General features: G+C 46.4%; 1 protein-coding gene across 1 annotated transcript; it reads right to left on the reverse strand.

Annotated features, from left to right (window-relative positions):
- Window positions 1–502: 502 nt before the first annotated feature.
- On the reverse strand, window positions 503–19,653 carry LOC310824253 (protein FAM98A-like; the record flags this gene model as incomplete). Its single annotated transcript, XM_083697097.1, has 4 exons — window positions 19,617–19,653; window positions 19,315–19,431; window positions 19,020–19,187; window positions 503–1,036 (listed from the first exon to the last, which is right to left on the reverse strand). The coding sequence occupies exons 1-4, from the start codon at window positions 19,644–19,646 to the stop codon at window positions 503–505; spliced, it is 849 nt and encodes a 282-aa protein (XP_083553223.1). The 5' UTR covers window positions 19,647–19,653.
- Between the last annotated feature and the right edge of the window lie 2,082 nt (window positions 19,654–21,735).

The following is a 21,735-nucleotide window of genomic DNA, read 5'->3' on the forward strand; positions in this document are numbered from 1 at the left end:
AAAGCAGGGGGAAAAAAGAAAGAATGTAAGAGTACTTGGCGGTGTCACTATGTAAACATTTCAAGGCAAATTCAACTACACATTTAGTAATAATAGAATACCTATCTTTGATCGCCAACGACATTGTTGTTAAAAGCGAAACTGAAAGCGTTACGATGTTCCTCAGTAAATTCAGTGTGAGCTGTACTTTTTGTGCATTTTGAATAAAAGCGAGTGAGGTTTTTATAATACAATCCAGCGCCACGCTGTTAAAAAAAATCCTGGGGAGAATCCTGAAAAGGCTGGTTGGTTTATGTTCTCATGCATGACCTGAACTTTCTTCTACATTGGAAACCACTGAGTGAGCGCTTCATGGTCAACAGTAGATCCACACTCTTTGTTTAGGGGAAGAAATGATAATCATGCAGTATATTGACATCTAGAAAATCTAAGGCATTTTCACTTTATTCATATCTCAAAGTACTCTTGCATGAACTCTGCTGCAATGGCCTGCACTTTGTTTTCAACTAGTGTAGTTTCTACCCTGGCCAAAGCCTGCTTGATTGTACTGCTGGCCTCCTTGTTGGAAGAACTGTTCAAACTGTCCTCCTTGGTTTAAAGTCTGACCCCCTCTTCCACCTCTTGCCCTACCCCCGCGACCCCCTCGGCCGCCCCTCTCCTGGTGTCGACCGCCATCTTGATGGGGGTTGTCATCAACTCCTCGGTGTCCACCTCTTCCTCCACCCCCATCCTGGTAGTGGCCCTTGTAGCTACCACCAACTCCACCACCATCCAACCAGCCACCCTGCACCTTAGCCCCACTGCCACGCCCTCCTCCACCCCTCCCACCCATGTCATACCCTCCTCTTCCCCCCCGTCCCCCCTGGGAGTACTGGTCGTAGCCTCCCCTACCGCCTCCTCTTCCACCCCCGCCATAGTGCTGTCCACCTCCTCCCTGAGGACCATCCTGGCGCTTCTGCCAGGTGGGCATTTCCGGTGGCGGCGCCTCGATCTCAGTGGGTCGCCCACCTCTGTCTGGAACGCATCCCATTAGTATCTGCTCAACGACGAGTCAAAGATAATGAAAAAAAATTACCAACAGTTCATCAAGACAATGTACAGTGCCCTGTGTAAGTAATGGGACAGTGAAGCATTTTTTTCTTATTTTGGCTCTACACTGCTGAAGTTTGCTGCTGAGTGTCAGCTTTTATTTGATGGTATTTGTGTACATATTGGTTTGACCATTCAGAAATTACAACACTTTTTATGCATAGTCCCCCTATTTTAGGGTACCCAAAAGTAATAGGACAATTGGCTTGGCAGGTCAGGTGTGTACATCATTTGTGCAGGCACAAGAGAGCGGTCAATGTCTAGTATTGATTCTAGGCTTCGCATTTGCCTTTGGAGTTTGCTATTGGTGTCTGTCAACATGAGGACCAATGAGGTGCCAATGAAAGTCAAGGAAGTCATTATTACGCTGAAAAATCAGAAAAATAACTAATCAGAAACATAGTCAAAACCTTTGTCTTGCCACAATCAACAGTTTAGAACATCATTAAAAAGAAAAAAAAAAGCACTGATGAGCTCAGCAATCGTAAACGGGCTGGTAGGCCAAGGAAGACATCCACAGTGGATGACCGAAGAATGCTCACCATAATTAAGAAAACCCCCAAAACAACTGTCCCACAGATCAGGAACACTCTCTGGGAGGGAGGCGTCAATGTGTCAGAGACCAGAAGGATGGTTAGATTAGATTAAAGATTATTGTCATTGTGCAGAGTACAGAGACAACGAAATGCAGTTAGCGTCTAACCAGAAGTGCAGAAAAGTGCAGTGTGAACAATATATACAAGTAGTGCAGTATATGAGCAGTATAAGTCGTGCAGTATAAGCAGTATATGTATTAACAGAAACATTATAAGCAGAATAAATATAGAATGCAGTATGAACAGTATAAGCAGCATATGAGCTGTATAAGCAGTGCAGTATAAGCAGTATATATGTATTAACAGTAACATTAAAGCAGAGTAAATAAGCAGAATAAATATGGAATGCAGTATGAACAGTATACACAGATATGTGCAGTGTATTAACAGTAGCATTATAAGATTAGTAAAAAAAAATAAGGGTATGTGCATTATGAACAGTATAGACAGATATGTACAGAAGAACAGTAGTATATAGTGTGTACAAGTGAAGATACAGTAAGTACAGTTTATAGGAATACTATAGGGTAAAAGTAGTACAATTGTCCGGGGGGGGGGGTGTAGGGGTTGGTAGGTTGTCACCTAGGTGCAGAGTTGGAGTTCAGTAGGGTGACAGCCACAGGGAAGAAGCTTCCTCTGAACCTGCTGGTTGGGGTGCGGAGAGACCTGTAGCGCCTCCCGGAGGGGAGTGGGGTGAACAGTCTGTGGTTGGGGTGAGAAATGTCCTTGACGATGCTGCGTGCCTTACACAAGCATCGCTTGCCCTGGACAGCCTCAATGGAAGGGAGTGAGGAACCGGTGATGCGTTGGGCAGTTTTCACCACCCTCTGCAGTGCTTTCCGGTCAGAGGCAGAGCAGTTGCCATACCATACTGTGACACAGTTGGTGAGGATGCTCTCGATGGTGCAGCGGTAGAAGTTCACCAGGATCTGAGGAGACAGATGGACCTTCTTTAGTCTCCTCAGGAAGAAGAGACGCTGGTGAGCCTTCTTGATCAGGGTAGAGGTGTTGAGGGTCCAGGAGAGATCCTCAGAGATGTGGACACCCAGAAACTTGAAGCTGGTGACTCGCTCCACCTCAGTCCCGTTGAGGATGGGGGTGCGTGTGCCAGCTTTTGACTTCCTGAAGTCCACAATGAGCTCTTTGGTCTTCCTGGTGTTGAGAGCCAGGTTGTTGTCGGTGCACCACACTGTTAGGTGCTGGACCTCCTCCCTGTAGGCCGTCTAATCGTTGTTGCTGATGAGACCAATCACTGTTGTGTCGTCTGCAAACTTAACAATGGTGTTTGAGCCATGTACAGGTGTGCAGTCGTAGGTGAAGAGGGAGTAAAGGAGGGGGCTCACAGCCTTGTGGAACGCCGGTGTTCAGGGTGAGGGTTGAGGAGGTGTGGTTATGTCGCCTAACAGACTGCGGCCTGTTGGTTAGGAAGTCCAGAATCCAGTTGCAGAGGCCCAGTTCACTGAGTTTGGTGATCAGTTTGGAGGGGATGATGGTGTTGAATGCTGAACTGAAGTCAATGAACAGCATTCTCACATAGGTGTTGCTATTGTCAAGGTGGGACAGGGCGGAGTGAAGTGCCGTTGAGATGGCATCCTCTGTACTCCTGTACTTCTGACGGTAGGTGAATTGGAAGGGGTCCAGTGTGGGTGGTAAGCAGGTCTTGAGTTGAGCTAGGACCAGCCTCTCGAAGCACTTCATGATGATGGGCGTGAGTGCAACTGGGCGGAAGTCATTTTAAGGCTCGTTGCAGTGGAGTGTTTTGGCACCGGCACGATGGAGGTGGTTTTGAAGCACGCGGGGACAGCTGCTTGGGCTAGGGACAGGTTGAATATGTCAGTCCAAACCTCAGTCAGCTGCACAGCACAGGCCCTGAGGACACGTCTGGGGAAAGTGTGAGGGGCTGGTGATCTGCAGGGAGCACAGCCTTGATGGCCACCTCCTTGTTGTCCCTGTCAAAGCGGCCATAGAAGTGGTTCAGTTCATCAGGCAAGGAGGCGTCGATGGAGGGGGGGGAGGTGTTAGTGGGTTTATAGTCTGTGATGGCCTGGATGCCTTGCCACATGCGTCGGGGGTCAGAGTTGTTCTTGAAGTGATCCTCGATCCTTAGCTTGTGGTTGTGCTTGGCCTTTTTGATGCCCCTCTGCAGGTTAGCCCTGGATGAGCTATAGGCCTGAGCATCACCTGATCTGAAGGCAATGTCGCATGCCTTCAGCAGGAGTCAGACCTCACTGTTCATCCATGGCTTCTGATTAGGGAAAGTGGTAATCCGTTTGAGGGTGGTGACACTGTTGATGTTGGAATTGATGTAGTCCAGAACGGAGGAGGCATATGAGTCAATGTCTGTGTGGGAGTCATGGGTGGCCTGTGTGGCAAACACACTCCAGTCAGTGTTTTCAAAACGCTGCTGGAGCGCCGAGTCAGCTCCCTCTGGCCAGACCTTGACTGTCCTCACTGTAGGTTTCACCCGTTTGATGAGTGCTGAGTACTTGGGCAGTAGGAACAATGAGAGGTGATCAGATTGACCTAGGTGGGGGAGGGGAACGGCTTTGTAAGCATCAGCCACGCTGGTATATACAGTGGGGGAAATAATTATTTGATCCCCTGCTGATTTTGTTAGTTTGCCCGATTACAAAGAAATGAGCGGTCTATAATTTTTATGGTACTTTTATTTTAACAAATAGAGACAGAATATCAACAAAGAAGTCCAGAAAAAACACATTATATAAAGTTATAAATTCATTTGCATTTGATCGAAGGAAATAAGTATTTGATCCCCAAGCAAAACATGACTTAGTACTTGGTGGAGAAACCCTTGCTGGCAAGCACAGAAGTCAGACGTTTCTTATAGTTGGTCACCAGGTTTGCACACATCTCAGGAGGGATTTTGATCCACTCCTCTTTACAGATCCTCTCCAAATCCTGAAGGTTTCAAGGCTTTTGCTTGGCAACTCGAAGCTTCAGCTCCCTCCACAAATTTTCGATAGGATTAAGGTCTGGAGACTAGCTAGGCCACTCCATTGTTGCCTTGGCTGTATGTTTTGGGTCATTGTCATGCTGGAAGACCCATCCACGACCCATCCTCAGTGCTCTGGCTGAGGGAAGGAGGTTCTCGTCCAAGATCTTATGGTACATGGCCCCGTCCATTGGCCCCTCAATGCAGTGAAGTCGTCCTGTACCCTTAGCAGAGAAACAACCCCAAAGCATAATGTTTCCACCTCCGTGTTTGACGGTGGGGATGGTGTTCTTGGGATTGTAGCATTCAGCATTTCTCTCCCTCCAAACACGAAGAGTCGAATTTATGCCAAAGAGTTCAATTTTGGTCTCATCTGACCACATCACCTTCTCCCAAGCCTTCTCTGAATCATTTAGGTGTTCATTGGCAAACTTCAGATGGGCCTGTACATGTGCCTTCTTGAGCAGAGGGGACCTTGCGGGCACTGCAGGATTTCAATCCGTTACGGTGTAGTGTGTTACCAATGGTTTTCTTGGTGACTGTGGTCCCAGCTGCCTTGAGATCATTACCAAGCTCCTCCCGTGTAGTTCTGGGCTGATCCCTCACCCTTCTCATGATCATCCTTACCCCCCGAGGCAAGATCTTGCATGGAGCTCCAGGCCGAGGGCGATTGATTCTTATTTTGTATTTCTTCCATTTTCTAATAATTGCACCAACAGTTGTCTCCTTCTCACCAAGCTTCTTGCTGATGGTCTTGTAGCCCATTCCAGCCTTGTGCAGGTCTACAACTCTTACCCTGATGTCCTTTGAATGTTCTTTGGTCTTGCCCATGGTGGTGGAGAGGTTGGAATGGAAGAGATTGATTCTATTGACAGGTGTCTTTTATACCCATAACAAGCAGAGATTAGGAGTACTTTTCCTAAAGTGACAGGACTAATCTGTGTGCCTCATGGGCATATAACCGGTCTGTATGAGCCAGAATTCTTGCTGGTTTGTAGGGGATCAAATACTTATTTCCTTCCATCAAATGCAAATGAATTTATAACTTTTTATAATGTGTTTTTTCTGGATTTTTTTGTTGATATTCTGTCTCTATTTGTTAAAATAAAAGTACCATAAAAATTATAGACCGCTCATTTCTTTGTAATCGGGCAAACCAACAAAATCATCAGGGGATCAAATAATTATTTCCCCCACTGTACATGGTCCAATGTCCTATCTCCTTAGGTTATAGTTAACTAAAAAGTACTTAGCTAAAAAGCCTGCAGAGGTCTGGAAAAAGGTCTTGTGGACAGATAAGATGAATATGATCATGTACAGAGTGATTGCAAGAGGAAAGTTTGGAGAGAAAAGGATCTGCCCAAGATTTATAGCATACCACCTCATCTGTGAAACACGGTGCAGGGCGTGCTCGGTTTGGGCATGGATAGCTGCCACTAGAACTTACTAACAATCCAACTATTGTTCTTCGACATACTTTTTTTAATTTAACCTTTATTTATACAGGGGAAAACACTGAGACCAAGGCATCTTTTGGAGGTGCACCCTTTCCACAATGTCTATACAATTACAAAACACACAACAAATACAACACACTTAAATACAGAAAGCAATATCATATACAACCACAATATATTAAGAGAAACAATCACATCCTTCACCAAAGAGATCCTCAATCAACACCCTAAATTGCCCGAGCGGCACCAGAACAACAAACTAATGTTTTTTGTAGACTGTTCCAGCAGTGAGGTGCAGCATAACGAAAAGCGGATTTACTCAATTCGGTGGAGACCCGAGGAACCTCAAGACTTGTCTCCCGGGAATTTAGGCTCAGTACAGAACCCCCGACCAACCCTCAGATAACTGGTTATGGATCCTCAGCCTGAGGGGTCTTACCCTGTCAGATGCTGACTGGTCCTATGTAGGTTGGTGTCGATTAGATTCACTCCGCTGTTAACGGTCTACATCCCATAGTTCCTCCCATATCTTCCTCTACCCACCTCAGCTGAACTGAAAAATCTCCCCAAACCTAAAAACTGTACACCGAAGTGGGTAGTCTCTATGGTTAACGACCGCTCTAATCTGATATGAGTGCCAGTTGGTGTGGTTGCGGATAAAGGGTTTATCGGTAAGGATAATTTACCCAAAGGAGGTAATAAGAGGTCAGATATAACCCTTCAGATCCTAAGATGTATTATGCACAGCAATCTATAATATTTAATGTTACCAGGAGGAGGTAAAAGGCTTATGAGGGATGGAATGACTAAAAATATAAATATAAAAAAAAAATAATAATAATAAAAAATATTTTAAAAAAAAAATAACAAAAACAAATGTAGAATTCAAATTGAGAAAACTGTTCCTTTAAATGCAGGTTAAATTGTTTAATGATGGCTTAAAACATTACAGCATTACAGGCAGAGTGATTATATGGTAAAGTGCTAGTATTCAAAAAATGATAAAAATTAGAAGTCTGAAAAAATCAGTCTGTCCCTACTCTGCCTGTGAAATTTAGAGAAGGCCCAGTGTCACTTGATCAGAGCGTAGCTGGTACATCTATCCGCCAGAGCTGTTGTTATATAAACAAAGGTCCGCCAAGGTCCTCCGTTGTACTAGTGTGGCGAGGCCGACAGTCAGAATTCAATCGGAGTGTGAGCTCCGGACAAGGAGAATCTGCTAGAGTATTTGGTTTTCAACACACTCAGTCCTGCTCCGGTCCTTCAGGTGTTACGCTCCGCAGCGGGGAAAGTCCGTTGTACTGCTCCAGGGAGCTCTTTTTATAGTTTGCAATGGGGCTTTCCTTTACCCCCACCCTTTCTTATCTAATTCATTACGTCAGGCATTGAATTCGATCTAGTTCTCAGTCAAGCATAGAATTCGATCTAATTCATTACGTCAGGCATTGAATTCGATCTAGTTCTCAGTCCAGCATAGAATTCTATCTAATTCATTACATCACCCTGAATTCGCATTCATGCTTAGTCATGGGCCTAAGGGCACCTGTTGTTATGTCTACTAGACATACTCACTCTCCTGCTCAAACTGGACTCAAGGCCACTTCTTATTGTGGACTTCTGCAATTCTATTCTATTTTCGTAACATAATAATCTAGGCCTTTCTCAAAGTTAACATTTAGTACATATGGTATACAATTATCATTAGCACACATGAATTATACAGTAAAACATTAGTATGATGGCTTACTTCAGCAATCATCTCTGAGTAGGAATTATACAGTCAAACATTAATACATTTGGTTGCCTACTTCAGTATCAGTTAAACCGTTATCACTACGAGGTCCAACCAGATATGTTGACCCGGAGTCATACACTACCTTTATAATTTCTTTTGTTAAGTTTTGCCTTTTGCACATATTTGAACTCATTTATCATTAACCAATTATATATATTTGACTCAACTTATTATTAATCGGTTACACACTTTTGAATCAACTTGTCATCAATTAGTGTTTATACACTTTTGATTCAACTTGTCATCAATCAGTTACACATCAAACTGGGTCATTTCATAGATCAAATCAAGGAAGGACACTTCTCCTCCATAGGCCATTCCTACTGTGCTTAACTGGGTAACGTTGGGAATGGTGTTTAGGCCGGGAAAAGGCCATACTAATCTCGCCCTCGGCGACAGACTAAACCAACTCTGAGAACGAGTTGGGTAACTTATGTTCTTGAATTTCAATAATGAGGTTAGGTAAGCCGGGAGTTTATGCAGTAGGGCTTTATACACAAAAAGGGAGTAATGAAGAGCTCTACGGGACTTTATCAAAAGGTTGGCTGTACCTTGTTAAAGTATGCAATGATGAGTGTTAAAACTATCACCTATGATTAAAGCGAAGGGTGCTATGGTAGATGGCATCTAAAGGTTTAAGAGTAATGGCTGCTGTATTTTGATAGATAATTGTATAGGTATTGTCAGGTTCCAAGATGGCAGCACATTGGTTTGTCTGTCTGTGTTAGTTTTTTCGTCAATGACTACTTCTGCGCACATTGGATATTTTATATTTGTTTTAAGTAAACCATTCTAGTAAAAAAAAAAACTACTTTTTGAGATTTAGCTGGATTACTTTGATAATGCAACCTTCAACGTCTAGTCGACCGTAGTCGGCACTCCATAGAACCCTAAAAGTATCAATCAGCGTTCAATGAGAACCTTCAAGTCTCAATTATTTGCATCGTAAGCTTGCACGGCGTATCCTTGAATTTGTTCAAACATTTTGGGATTGGGGCTTATCCCTGGGCCTACCTGTTGATCTGTTCCTCTGCTGTCTGGTTCTGCTGGAAATCACTGACATCATTCATGCTCAAAATAGACAATGGTCCCTAGCCAGGAAGTCACATGCTGCTGATGACTGGCTGCTCTTTTGATCCCTCAGAAATAAATGTACATCTCTTATCAAAAAATCTGAAGCAGAATACTATTTGACATTAAGCACAGAGTCTAAATGACCATTCTAAGTTCTGGAAAACAATCAAAGTCCTATAGAATAAGAAGGTTTCCAGTTTTCCACAAAAACTGAAAGTCAGTGATACTTTTATTTCCGACAAAAGGGATCTGTTAAATACTTTCAATGCTCAGTTTAAAAAGGCGGGTCATATTTGAATAAGTCATGATTCTCAACGAGGTAAAAATACAGTTTACAGGCAAGTGCCAGCTAGCCCTACCCTGTCATCCCCTTTGACTGTACACCTTTTTCGGTTTCTGAAGCTTTGCATGCCCTGCAAACAATTGACCCAGAGAAGCCGCTGGGCCTGATGGCATTGACCCATTTTTATTAAAAACTGCGGCATTGATCGTAGCCAAACCAGTCACCCACATTTTTAATCTTTCAATTTTCACTCACAAAGTGCCAGTCTTATTGAAACAAGCCTATGTCACGCCATTACTGAAAGCTGGTGACCCAACTGAATTGAATAATTATAGACCAATTTCAAATCTCTCTGCTTTAGCAAAGATCTTGGAGTCCTTAGTGTCTGACCAGCTGAAATTATTCCTAGATTCACACAATATCCTAAATCCTATGCAATCTGGATTCAAATCTAGGCACAGCACTATGACTGCTCGTTTGAAAGTCCTAGATGACATAAAGGCTGCTATTGATAAGAAATCATTCTGTGTTGCTATGTTTGTAGACCTAACCAAGGCATTTGATACAGTTGATCATCACATGTTAATTAACACTCTGGTGAAGGCTGGTATTGGTTGTAAAATGGCCAGTTGGTTTCAGAGCTATCTAACTGACCGCATGCAATGTGTCAGGCATGGTAATGTTATATCTGATCCTGTTGTTCTGAAAAAGGGAGTTCCCCAAGGATCTATTTTAGGGCCTCTGCTCTTTCTAATTGATATCAATAACATTTGTGACGAAATGAAACATTCATTGTACCATCTGTATGCTGATGACACAGTCCTGTATTCCTCTGCTCCTTCTTTTGAGACTGCAGCTGCTAATTTGCAGTCTGACTTTAACTCATTGCAGCATGCCCTCATCGTCTTGAAACTACTTTTAAACAAACAAAACTAAGGCAATGACATTTGCAGCTAGTAATACCAAGGTTCCTTCCCTTTCTATTAACACCCTTGAAAGTGTTGGTATTGAGTTTGTTGATACATATAAATATATGGGCATTTGGTTGGACAAAAATCTTAGTTTTAAACGTCATATTGGAGCTCTAACTAAGAAACTCAAGTTCACACTGTTTTTTTTTTTTTTTTATATATAGATTAAAGTCATGTTTCTCACCATCTTCTCGTAAACGACTGGTTACAGGCCTATTCCTGTCTCAGCTAGACTATGGTGACACCATTTACAGACTTGCTTGTCCCACTACTTTGTCCAAACTAGACCCACTTCATCATGCTGCTTTGAGATATTTCAAATTCAGGCTACAGGATTCATCACTGCACATTGTACAATCTGGTCGGATGGTCTTCACTTGCTATGCGTAGGATGCAGCACTGGTATATTTTAATGTATAAGGCCATTCGAGGCAGGTTACCCACGTACATAAGCTCTAAGTTCGTATTCGTACAAAACACCTACAATCTTAGATCTAATAATTGGCTACGCTTAAAAAGGTGCCACCTGTGCGGACTGAGGCTGGAAAAAGGCGTCTATTTTATTACAGCCCTTGGTCTTGGAATGACCTGCAGGCCAGACTTAATCTCGACTCCCTCATCTCCCTAACCAGTTTTAAACAAAAGCTAACAGATCTCTTTACCACAAACTGCTCCTGCTGCAATGCATAACAATTTGTCATGTCTTGATGCCTACTTGTCTGCATGTGTTACACAGTATTTGTATATATGCACACAATCTTTTCCGTTGATGCGTGGATAGTAGCTTTTACTTTGTATTATATCATATTGTATGTATTGTATATTATTGTCAAGTAATTAACGTGTAATTTTGCTGCCTTCTTGGCCAGGTCCCTCCCTTGTAAAAGAGATTTTATGTCAAAAGATGATGTCACCATAATCAATCAATCACAATCTGCTTTCTGCTGTTTAGGGACAGGCAAGATCTATTCCTCTAAAAAGAAGCCCACCTTAAACCTCCATATGTTTTCGAAATGTCAAGTTTTTGTGAAACCAAATGCCCAGGTATTTATAAGCGGGGGACACGCTCAATGGAGGCACCACCCAAAGCACATATGCATAAATCAGATACATTTTTCTGTGATTTGGAAAGTAACATACTTCTGGAAAAAAAGGACAGAAAATGCAGACTGTAGCTCAGAAAGAGTTTCGCCAATCGTGTGGGCAATAGCATATACAACAGTGTCATCGGCATATAAATGCAGGTTACAATTATTTCCAGATAATCCAATATTGTTAATGTAAATAGTAAAAAGAACCGAACCAAAAATCATTCCTTGTGAGACACCCTTTGTTATGTCCAGAAAACCTGATTTAACATCAGTTAAGACACACTGCGTTCTGTTTGTTAAATAATTTTCAAACCAGCTACATGAAGCCTTATTCAGGCCCATTTCAGACAACCTCTGAATGAGTAGGTAATGGTCGACCATATCAAATGCCTTGGAGAAATCTATGAATAAGGCAGCACAATGTTTTAGTTTTTTTTATCTAGGCAATTTAACACATCATCTACAACAAGTGTAGCAGCCAAGACTGTGTTATGATCAGGTCTAAAGTCAGATTGGTGCACATTTAGAATGGAATGAGAAGATAAAAAGGTTCTTAGCTGGAAGTTGACCAGGGACTTCAATAGTTTGGGAAGGCAAGATAGCTTGGATATTGGGCGGTAGTTGTCTAGGTCGGAGGGGTCACCACCTTTATGGAGAGGGAGCACATGGGCTGCCTTCCAAACCTTGGGGATAGTACCTGAGATAACAGTCAGATTAAAAATGTGTCAATGACTCATTAGGGGGGCCGAAAGATGCAATCGGCCTGGATCAAGCAGATCAGCCCCAATGGATTTGTCAATTTTAAGCAGGGCATCTACTACATCACAAGTAGAAAATTGTTGAAATAAAAACAAAGATTCGCTAGTAGTTGACTGATCTCCCACCGAGCCAACTGGGGGCTGGGAGATGGAAGCGCAGTCGACCGTCTGACCAGGGTCAGCCAAACCGCCGTTTCTCTCAAATAAAAAGCCTGCCGGGATAAAATGCTGATTAAAGGCATTACTTATCTACATTTTCTCTGTAATGAGGCAATTTAGGTCTGACAAAACTTCCTTAGGTAGGTAAGAAGAGGAATTTTCACGCTTCAAAATCCGAGACAGCACTTAAGAAAGCTAATCAAGCTAATTGATGAGGTGCATCTATTTGTCAGTTGTCTGAAAAGCTGCCAATCAGCTACTGAGTCAGTTTTTCTAGCTTAGGCCTGGTTTCTCAACAAAAAGTGAATACCTAGGATTAGTTCTATTAGTTCTTCTTAATTCTAAGGCATTTAAAAAGGAGGCATATAAATAAGATATAAATACAGATGAGAAAAGTTCTAGAGCCAAATCAGGGTCAGGTATGCATCTGATAAGGGAAAGATTCAACCAATAAAGATCATGTAAAAAAAACCTTGCTAGTTAAAATGTTTAAAAGTTTTTCTCTTTGTCTATTTAGACCTTGTTTTCAATGCATGTGTGTGTGTGTGTGTGTGTGTGTGTGTGTGCGTGCGTAAAGGCCAGTGATAAACTGTTGATAACACGGGCGAATACCGAAAGCGAGCAGTCAATGAGTAATGATGTGGATACTGTGTGTGTGCGTGTAGGCTGTGTGTGTCTGAAAAACAGTTAATGCGCTCAGTATTGTCCATCGAAACCTACAGTTATAATATGGCTTTCCATACCTGGGAAAAGCCGTATTATATACGCGAGTGTCTGAGAATATGGTGATGAAAATCAGAGCCTTTCCTGGGCAAAGGCAGAAATTGACAACTTCTAATGTCAATATGTAGCTCTTTAAAATACAAAATGTGGTATTCTAATGATTCTCAAGTCCTGACTTAACACAACCAGTGCATTAGATTTGCATGGTATTGATCGAATTCAATGATTACACTGAAAACACTAACAGCAAACAATGGACGTCCCCTGACGTCATTCTGGAGTCGGAGGTTCTAGTGTTAACCAACCAATTCAACCAACCCTCTACCCACGGCTCATTCTCTCTCTCTCTCTCTTTCAACTACCTAGCCATCATCCTTTCACTGGTCACTACTGCTTCACTCTGTATAACCTATACTGATTAACCTCTTAATTGTTTTTGATCTTTCTATACCTCCCCTCCCTCATCTGTCCATCCATCCAATCAACCAACCTCTTCCCAGAAAATCTTCATCAACCCTGATAAAAGCTTTCTGACACCTATTGAGGAAACCAACTCTACCACTCAATCCACTGAGTTACCCCAGGCTCCCATCTATCTATCGAACATTCAACCAAACCATCTCTAACTTTATCCGCTACCATAATAAGACTCACTTTTTTTCAACTACCCAGCAAATCTGGTTACATCAAATTACATGAAATCTAAAAATCTATCTATCTATCAAAACATCTTTAAACCTTTTCCACGACCAAAATAAGACTTTGCAGGCCCACAAGTTTCGTTTTCGAATTGATGATTGTAACTGCTGACGGCAGCAGCAGAATGTATTCTGAAGTGTACAGAAACATCTTGTCAGCTCAAGCTTATTTTGGACATTTGATAAATCTGTTCCATTACTTCCGGGTACCCTGAAAAAGGGAGACTATGCATTAAAAAGTGGTGTAATTTTAGAATGGCGAAACCAATATGCACACAAATACCATCAAATCCAAACTTTTGGAGTGTAGAGCCGAAAGAAGAAAAAATGCTTCTGTAACAATGTCCGATTATACACAGAGGCAGACGCAGTGTCTTGGTAAGGGAAACTCTCCCGTTTATTCATACATCAACTGGTCGTAACTGTTTGGCTTTCCAGCCTCGTCGAAACGTCTCTCTCTCTCTTTTCGCCGTTCCCAGCTCTCCTCGCCCGTCTCGCCGTTTCCAGCTTGGCTCCCCTACTGAAATGGCAGAAGCACACATATCTTAAACATTCGCCGACGAGACTTAATTCGCAGCAGGTGTGCAACAAAAGTCTCGCCGACACAACCCCGGCCACGGTCCTGTAGCTCCCTCTACAGGCCGAACGCTGCATGTCCCCCCACATACCCCCACCGCCCGACACAGGCCGGGGACCCGACGGCCGACGACCTACTCCCCCCCCCCCTGCACGGGAGAGGAAGTCTGCCACGACCATCTGCGCCCCCGGTCTGTGCACGACGGAAAAGTTGAAGGGCTGCAACGCGAGGTACCACCGGGTGATCCTCGCGTTTACATCCTTCATGCGGTGGAGCCACTGGAGGGGGGCATGGTCGGAGTAGAGGGTGAAGGCGCGACCCAGCAGGTAGTAGCGGAGGGTGCCGACCGCCCACTTGATGGCCAGGCACTCCTTCTCCACGGTGCTGTACCGGCCCTCCCTCTCCGACAGCTTGCGGCTCAGGTACAGCACCGGCCGGTCGGCCCCCTCCACGCGCTGGGTCAGCACTGCTCCCAGCCCTCTATCCGACGCGTCCGTCTGTAGGGAGAAAGGGAGGTTAAAATCAGGCGCATACAGGACCGTTTCTCCACAAAGAGCCCCCTTAAGGGCCTCGAACGACCCCTGGCACTGGCCCGACCATTGGACCGGATCCGGGGCACCCTTCCGGGTGAGGTCCGTCAAGGGACTGGCCAGCTCTGAAAACCCTGGTACGAACTGGCGGTAATATCCCGCCAGCCCCAGGAAGGCCCTCACCTCCTTCTTTGTCTTGGGCCAGGGAGAGGCGGCGATGGCCGCAGTCTTTTCAATCTGCGGTCGCACCTCCCCCCGTCCCAAGTGGTACCCCAGATACCGGATCTCCCTCCGCCCGATCACGCACTTTTTCGGGTTGGCCGTCAGCCCCGCCTGCCTCAGGGACCGCAGAACAGCAGCCACACTCCGCACATGCTGCGGCCAGGTGTCACTGTGAATGACAATGTCATCTAGGTAGGCCGCAGCATAGGCGGCGTGCGGCCGCAGAATACGGTCCATGAGGCGCTGAAAAGTGGCTGGGGCTCCGAACAACCCGAAAGGGAGCACGGTGAACTGGAATAACCCGAGCGGAGTGGAGAATGCCGTTTTCTCCCGGGACACCGGCGAGAGTGGAATCTGCCAGTATCCCTTCGTGCAATCCAATGTCGTGAAGTACCTGGCCGTACCAAGCCGGTCCAAGAGCTCGTCGACCCGGGGCATCGGATATGCATCGAACTTGGAGACCGCATTAACCCGTCTATAATCCACACAGAACCGTATAGCCCCATCTGGCTTGTTGACAAGCACGATGGGGCTACACCAATCACTGCGGGACTCCTCGACCACACCCAGCTCCAGCATGGCTTCCAACTCCGTGCACACAACGTTTCGTTTGTGCACCGGCAACCTATAGGGACGCGTGCGCACCGTTAAACCCGGCTGCGTTTCTATATGGTGGTCGATGAGCGTAGTCCGACCGGGCAGGGGAGAGAACACGTCAGCGAACTTAAGCTGCAAATCTGCAACGTCCGCGGCCTGGCTAGCAGAGAGGTGGTTATCAATATCGACCGGAGTGCTAACTTTCGATTTTGGAACTTCCGGACCGAACTCCTCTCTCTCCGGAATTACCGTAGCCAGAGCAACCGTGACCACGTCGTTCCATTTTTTTAGGAGATTGACGTGATACACCTGCAAGCTATCCCCCCGGTCCGAGCGTACAACCTCATAATCCACGTCCCCCATGCGACGTGTGACCACAAACGGCCCTTGCCACTTCGCGAGTAATTTCGTGCTGGAGGTGGGTAACAGTACGAGCACCTTGTCTCCCGGTGTAAACTCTCGTAGGGTAGTCCCCCTGTCATACAGGCGTTTCTGACGCTCCTGGGCTTGCAGCAAATGCTCACGTGAGATAGCCCCTAGGGCGTGGTGCGCAAGTCGAGGACGTACTGGATCTCGCTCTTACTGTCGCTAGACCCTTCCTCCCAATTTTCTTTAAGCAGGTCTAGGACACCCCGGGGCTTACGCCCGTAGAGTAATTCAAACGGGGAAAACCCGGTGGAAGCTTGGGGAACTTCCCGCACCGCAAACAACAGGGGATCTAGCCATTTATGCCAATTCCAACTATCCTCGTGGACAAACTTCCGGATCATTGACTTCAAGGTCCGATTGAACCGCTCACAAAGGCCGTCAGTGGCCGGGTGGTAAACACTGGTTCGAATCGCCTTGATGTTCAACAAGCCATACAGTTCCTTGAGGGTGCGTGACATAAAATTAGTGCCCTGATCGGTGAGAATCTCTTTCGGGATTCCCACGCGGGAGATGACTTGAAACAATGCTTGCGCTACACTCCTGGCAGAGATATTGCGCAGAGGTATTGCCTCGGGGTATCGGGTGGCGTAATCTATCAAGACCAACACAAATCGATAACCCTGTGTGCTCCGGTCAAATGGCCCGATAATATCCATCGCAATGCGGTCGAACGGGTTCTCGACCAATGGTAAGGGCTGCAAGGGGGCCCGTGGAATGGCCGGGGGATTTACTAACTGACATTCCCGACAGGAAGCGCACCACCTACGCACCTCTGCCCGAATCCCCGGCCAATAAAATCGAGCCATTATACGGTGCAGTGTTTTGTCATACCCTAGATGGCCCGCCATGGGGTTGAAATGAGCCGCCTGGAAGACCATTTCGCGGCTGCGGGGAACCAGCAACTGGGTTACTTCCTCCTGACTATGTGAGTCACGACTTACTCGATATAACCTGTCGCTGATAATCGCAAAATAGGGGTGGGCGCGCACCGTGTCTGGCCGTATCAAAGTACCATCAATTGCTATCACTTGGTCAAAGGCTGATCTTAGGGTCTCGTCACGAGACTGCTCGAGGGGGAAGTCGCCTAGCAGCGGATAGTTCGGCGGGGAAGTCTCGGGGTGAGGCGCCCCCGCCGGCTCCGGCTCCCCGGCAGTGTCGCGAGGCGCCGCCTCGGCACAGAGCACATTACACGCCACACACCTCCCTAGCTGTCGTGCACGCATCCCGGTAGCCCTCTTTACCGCTTGAGGAAACCCCTCCCAATCCACACCTAGAATCAGGGGATGCGTGAGGCGTGGGCTAACCGCCGCTTGTACACTATGGTTTTTCCCCTCAAAATGAATTTCGATAGCGACCACCGGATATTCGTGAATGTCCCCATGCACACACCTCACCCGCACCCTCGATGCCTTCAACAATGCCCCCGGCCGAAACAGGCGCTCCTGGATCATGGACTGCATGCAGCCCGAATCCAAGAATGCCTGGTGCGTATCATGTTGTATCCTTACCGGAATACGATACGCCGCTCCTGGTCCGGGGGGAGGGCCCGGTATGTCACCGATGCGGACGACCTGTCCCATGTCCATCGCCCGACACTCGGCCTGCACGTGGCCCGGCCGTCCGCACCGCCAACACACCCCCCCTGTCGCTCGAGGTGCTCCCTGTGGGGCTGGGGTCGGTTCCGGATAGGTGGGCCCCTGCCATCTCGTCCTCGGGGCGGGCGCCGGCCTCTCTCCTTCTGCTCCCCCGGTTCCTCCTGGGCGTTGGCCCCCCCCCCCTTGCCGCGGGGCCGGGGTTGGTCGTTGTGGCCCCCGCGGTGGGAGGGAGAGATGGTCCTCGGCCAGTCCCACGGCGGTCTTGAGGTCCTGGGGGCGGTGGTACTGGACCCAGGCGGCGGTGCGGGCCGGGAGCCCCGCCAGGAACTGCTCCATTACCACCCGGTTCCCGACCTCCACCGCCGAGTTGTTCTCGGGGTCCAGCCACCGCCATGCGCTGTCCCCCAGCCGCTGGGCGAAGGCGAAGGGCCGGCACCCCTCCTCCATTGTCATGGCCCGAAACCGGCGCCGGTGTTCCTCCGGTGTCAGGCCCAGGCGGTCCCGAATCGCCCGGGCCAGGGACGGGTAATCCCGTTGGGCGGCCGCCGGCAAACTGTGGGCCGCGAGTTGCGCCTCCCCTGACAGGAGGGGCAGCAGATGGTAGGCCCACTCTCGGTCCGGCCACCCCGATATCCTCGCCGTCCCCTCGAACACCGCGAGGAACGCCTCTGGGTCGTCCAGGTCCCCCATCTTCTGCAGCTGGACCTTGGGGGGACCTGGTGCCGCTCCGGTCCCCGGCGCCGGCCCGCCGGCCCTGGTGAAGTCCTGGAGGAGGGCCCTGTCCGCGACCCTCGCCGCCGTCAGCTCCTCCAGCGTCGCCTGCTGGGTCTGCTGCAGGGCCGTCTGTTGCTCGAGGACGAGCATTATCCTCGATATTGCCGCTGTTAGCGTCTCCATCTTGCCTTTATTCTGTGCCCCACGTTGGGCGCCAATGTAACAATGTCCGATTATACACAGAGGCAGACGCAGTGTCTTGGTAAGGGAAACTCTCCCGTTTATTCATACATCAACTGGTCGTAACTGTTTGGCTTTCCAGCCTCGTCGAAACGTCTCTCTCTCTCTTTTCGCCGTTCCCAGCTCTCCTCGCCCGTCTCGCCGTTTCCAGCTTAGCTCCCCTACTGAAATGGCAGAAGCACACATATCTTAAACATTCGCCGACGAGACTTAATTCGCAGCAGGTGTGCAACAAAAGTCTCGCCGACACAACCCCGGCCACGGTCCTGTAGCTCCCTCTACAGGCCGAACGCTGCATGTCCCCCCACAGCTTCACTGTCCCATGACTTACGCAGTGCACTGTATGTACAAAGAGGGAGGAAAGGAGGGGGTGGTATAATTGAGTGAGAGATAATTGAGTGTGACAAGACGTGACAGCGATGACAAAGGTTTTAGTTAGCAAGTGCTGAAGTACAGATCTGCCCGGACCTTGTTGATGGCACAAGCTGTCTTCTTCCTTATCCTGCCGCTGCTTGTGCACAGAATCTTGGACACGTCCTCACGCGCAGCAAAGAGGTGAGCCACAGAGACATTGCTCTTTGTGGCAAGGGCTGAGCGCAGGGGCCGATATACTTTGGACAGCTTTTCAGCATGTTTCTGTGTTACAATAGAAAAACATCAGTACATCTCATTATTTTACAGAAGAAAAGCATTTCATGAATAAAATATACATAACTACAACTTGATTTATAGTAACAAACTGACAATGACAGTTTAATGTCACCTTGGCTTTGTCAGACCAACCAAAGGACTGAATTGTCACATCAAGACGTTTCAGCAACATTTTCCTTCTGACTTCATACTCATTCACAAGGGCTTGGTTGATGGCCTCAATTTTTTCCTGTAAAAGTGAAAGTGTGTGTGTACAATGCACAATTTAATAAGCTGCAAAGGCTCTTGAGAATTCTTGTGCTACCATTGTCATTAAAAAAAAAAAACCTTTCAAGCTAAATGATTGAGGGTTTTTTTCCCACAGGAATGTATTGTACCATTTATTTAACTTTATTTGACTTGAGAGAATATTACCCAGTGAACTGGTCCAAGTGCCTTCTTCATTAGAGGGCCTCCTACATGAGTTGGTTTATTATATAGCACATTTCATACACAGAGGCAATTCAGAGTGCTTTACATAAAATAATAATAAAAAGCATAAAAGATATTTAAAAAGTCACAGTGCATTTTAGGGTCAGAGTGCAATCATTAGCAGCAATTTAGTTTAAAGAGCATAAAAAAAATAATAATAAAAAAAAGCATAAAAGACAAAGAAATTATTAGCAGCAATTTAGTTTTCTTTACCTTAGAATTGGCAAAGGCGAACATAAAGGTTTTTAGCCAATTTTTGAAAGTAGCCAGAGTTGGGGCTGATCTAAGATCTTCCGGAAGTTTATTCCAGCTATGTGTAGCATAATAACTGAATGCTGCTTCACCATGTTTTGTTTTAATCCTAGAAACAGTCAGTAGACCGGTCCCTGATGACCTAAGAAGGGTTCATAGTGTGGAAGCAAGTCAGCTATGTATTTTGGCCCAAAACCATTAAGTGATTTATAGACAAGTAATAGTATTTTGAAGTCAATTCTATAACATACTGGTAGCCAATGCAGAACTCTAGCAGCAGCATTCTGAATGAGTTGTTGGGAAGGCCTGAGAAAAGACTATTACAGTAGTCTAACCTACTGGAAATGAAAGCGTGAATTCGTTTTTCTAGCTCTTGTTTGGACATGTATCCTCTAATTCTTGTTATATTTTTAAGATGATAACAGGCCGATTTTGTGATAGACTTGATGTGGGTGTTAAAAATGAGATCTGAGTCAATAATAACACCTAGATTTCTGACTTGGTTTTTAGACTTCAAAGAAAGGGAATCAAGATGAGCACCAACTTTCAGCCTTTCTTCTTTAGCACCAAAGACAATTATCTTAGTTTTGTCTTTGTTTAGTTGGAGGAAATTTTGGCACATCCAGTCATTGATTTGGTCAATGCATAGATACAGTGAGTCTATAGGCGCATAGTCAATTGATGAGAGAATCTTGGTGTCACAAACAGGATTGGAAAGAGGCCTGTTGTCGAGGACGGACTGGACGAACTGCACAAATAGTGGCCACAAAATAAGGTAAGCATTTCTGCTTTATTTTGGAAAATGTCTGTAGTTCGTTCTGGGTCTCCGGACTCAACGGTAGGACACAAGTACGAGTATTACCAATTAAAGGAACCACATTTAGGATTTAAACTAGAGCTGTTGGGGATTTCAGAAAATGTGCATGCACTGTAAATAAGTGGGGATACCACCATAAAGCCCAAGGTAGGGTCACATGTGCAAGACCTGTGGGTACCGCCATATTGAAAAGTGATCAATATGGGCCTGAAACGTATAATCGGACAGGCAGAAATGTATAATCGTTGTGTTGCGTTAGGGAAGTGCATCAACATGAAGCCGATTATGTAGACCGAAGTTCAGCGAATAAACTCTATATTGTGTTGAGGAAGTGAATCAATATAGTGCTGAATTGCTTGGCAGAAGTGTATAATATTACTGTGTTGTGTTGTGAAGTTGTATGTGTAATAATGTCCTTGGACACAGAGGCGGACTCAACAGGTATGGTGAGGGGAAAACCCTGTAAATTTTCTTAGTGTACACTTTAATCGCTCCTATACGTCAGGACCTTGTCGACTTTTCAGTCACCGCTTTCCAGCAGCCTTCCTGAAAGCAGAGGCACACAGATCTTAAACCATTTCGTTAACGAGGCTTCATTCGCAACAGGTGCGCAACAAAGCCTCGCTTCCACACCTTGGCCATGGTCCTGTAGCACCCTCTACAGGCCGAACGCTGCATGTCCCCCGACATACCCCCACCGCCCGACACAGGCCGGGGACACGATGGCCGACAGCCTACTCCCCCCGCCCTGCACGGGAGAGGAAGTCTGCCACGACCATCTGCGCCCCCGGTCTGTGCACGACCGAAAAGTTGAAGGGCTGCAACGCGAGATACCACTGGGTGATCCTCGCGTTCACATCCTTCATGCGGTGGAGCCACTGGAGGGGAGCATGGTCGGAATAGAGGGTAAAAGCGCAACCCAGCAGGTAGTAGCAGAGGGCGCCGACCGCCCATTTGATGGCGAGGCACTCCTTCTCCACCGTGCTGTACCGG

The sequence above is a fragment of the Argentina silus genome (genome assembly GCF_951799395.1).
Source record: "Argentina silus genome assembly, chromosome: Y".
Classification (NCBI taxonomy): Eukaryota; Metazoa; Chordata; class Actinopteri; order Argentiniformes; family Argentinidae; genus Argentina; species Argentina silus.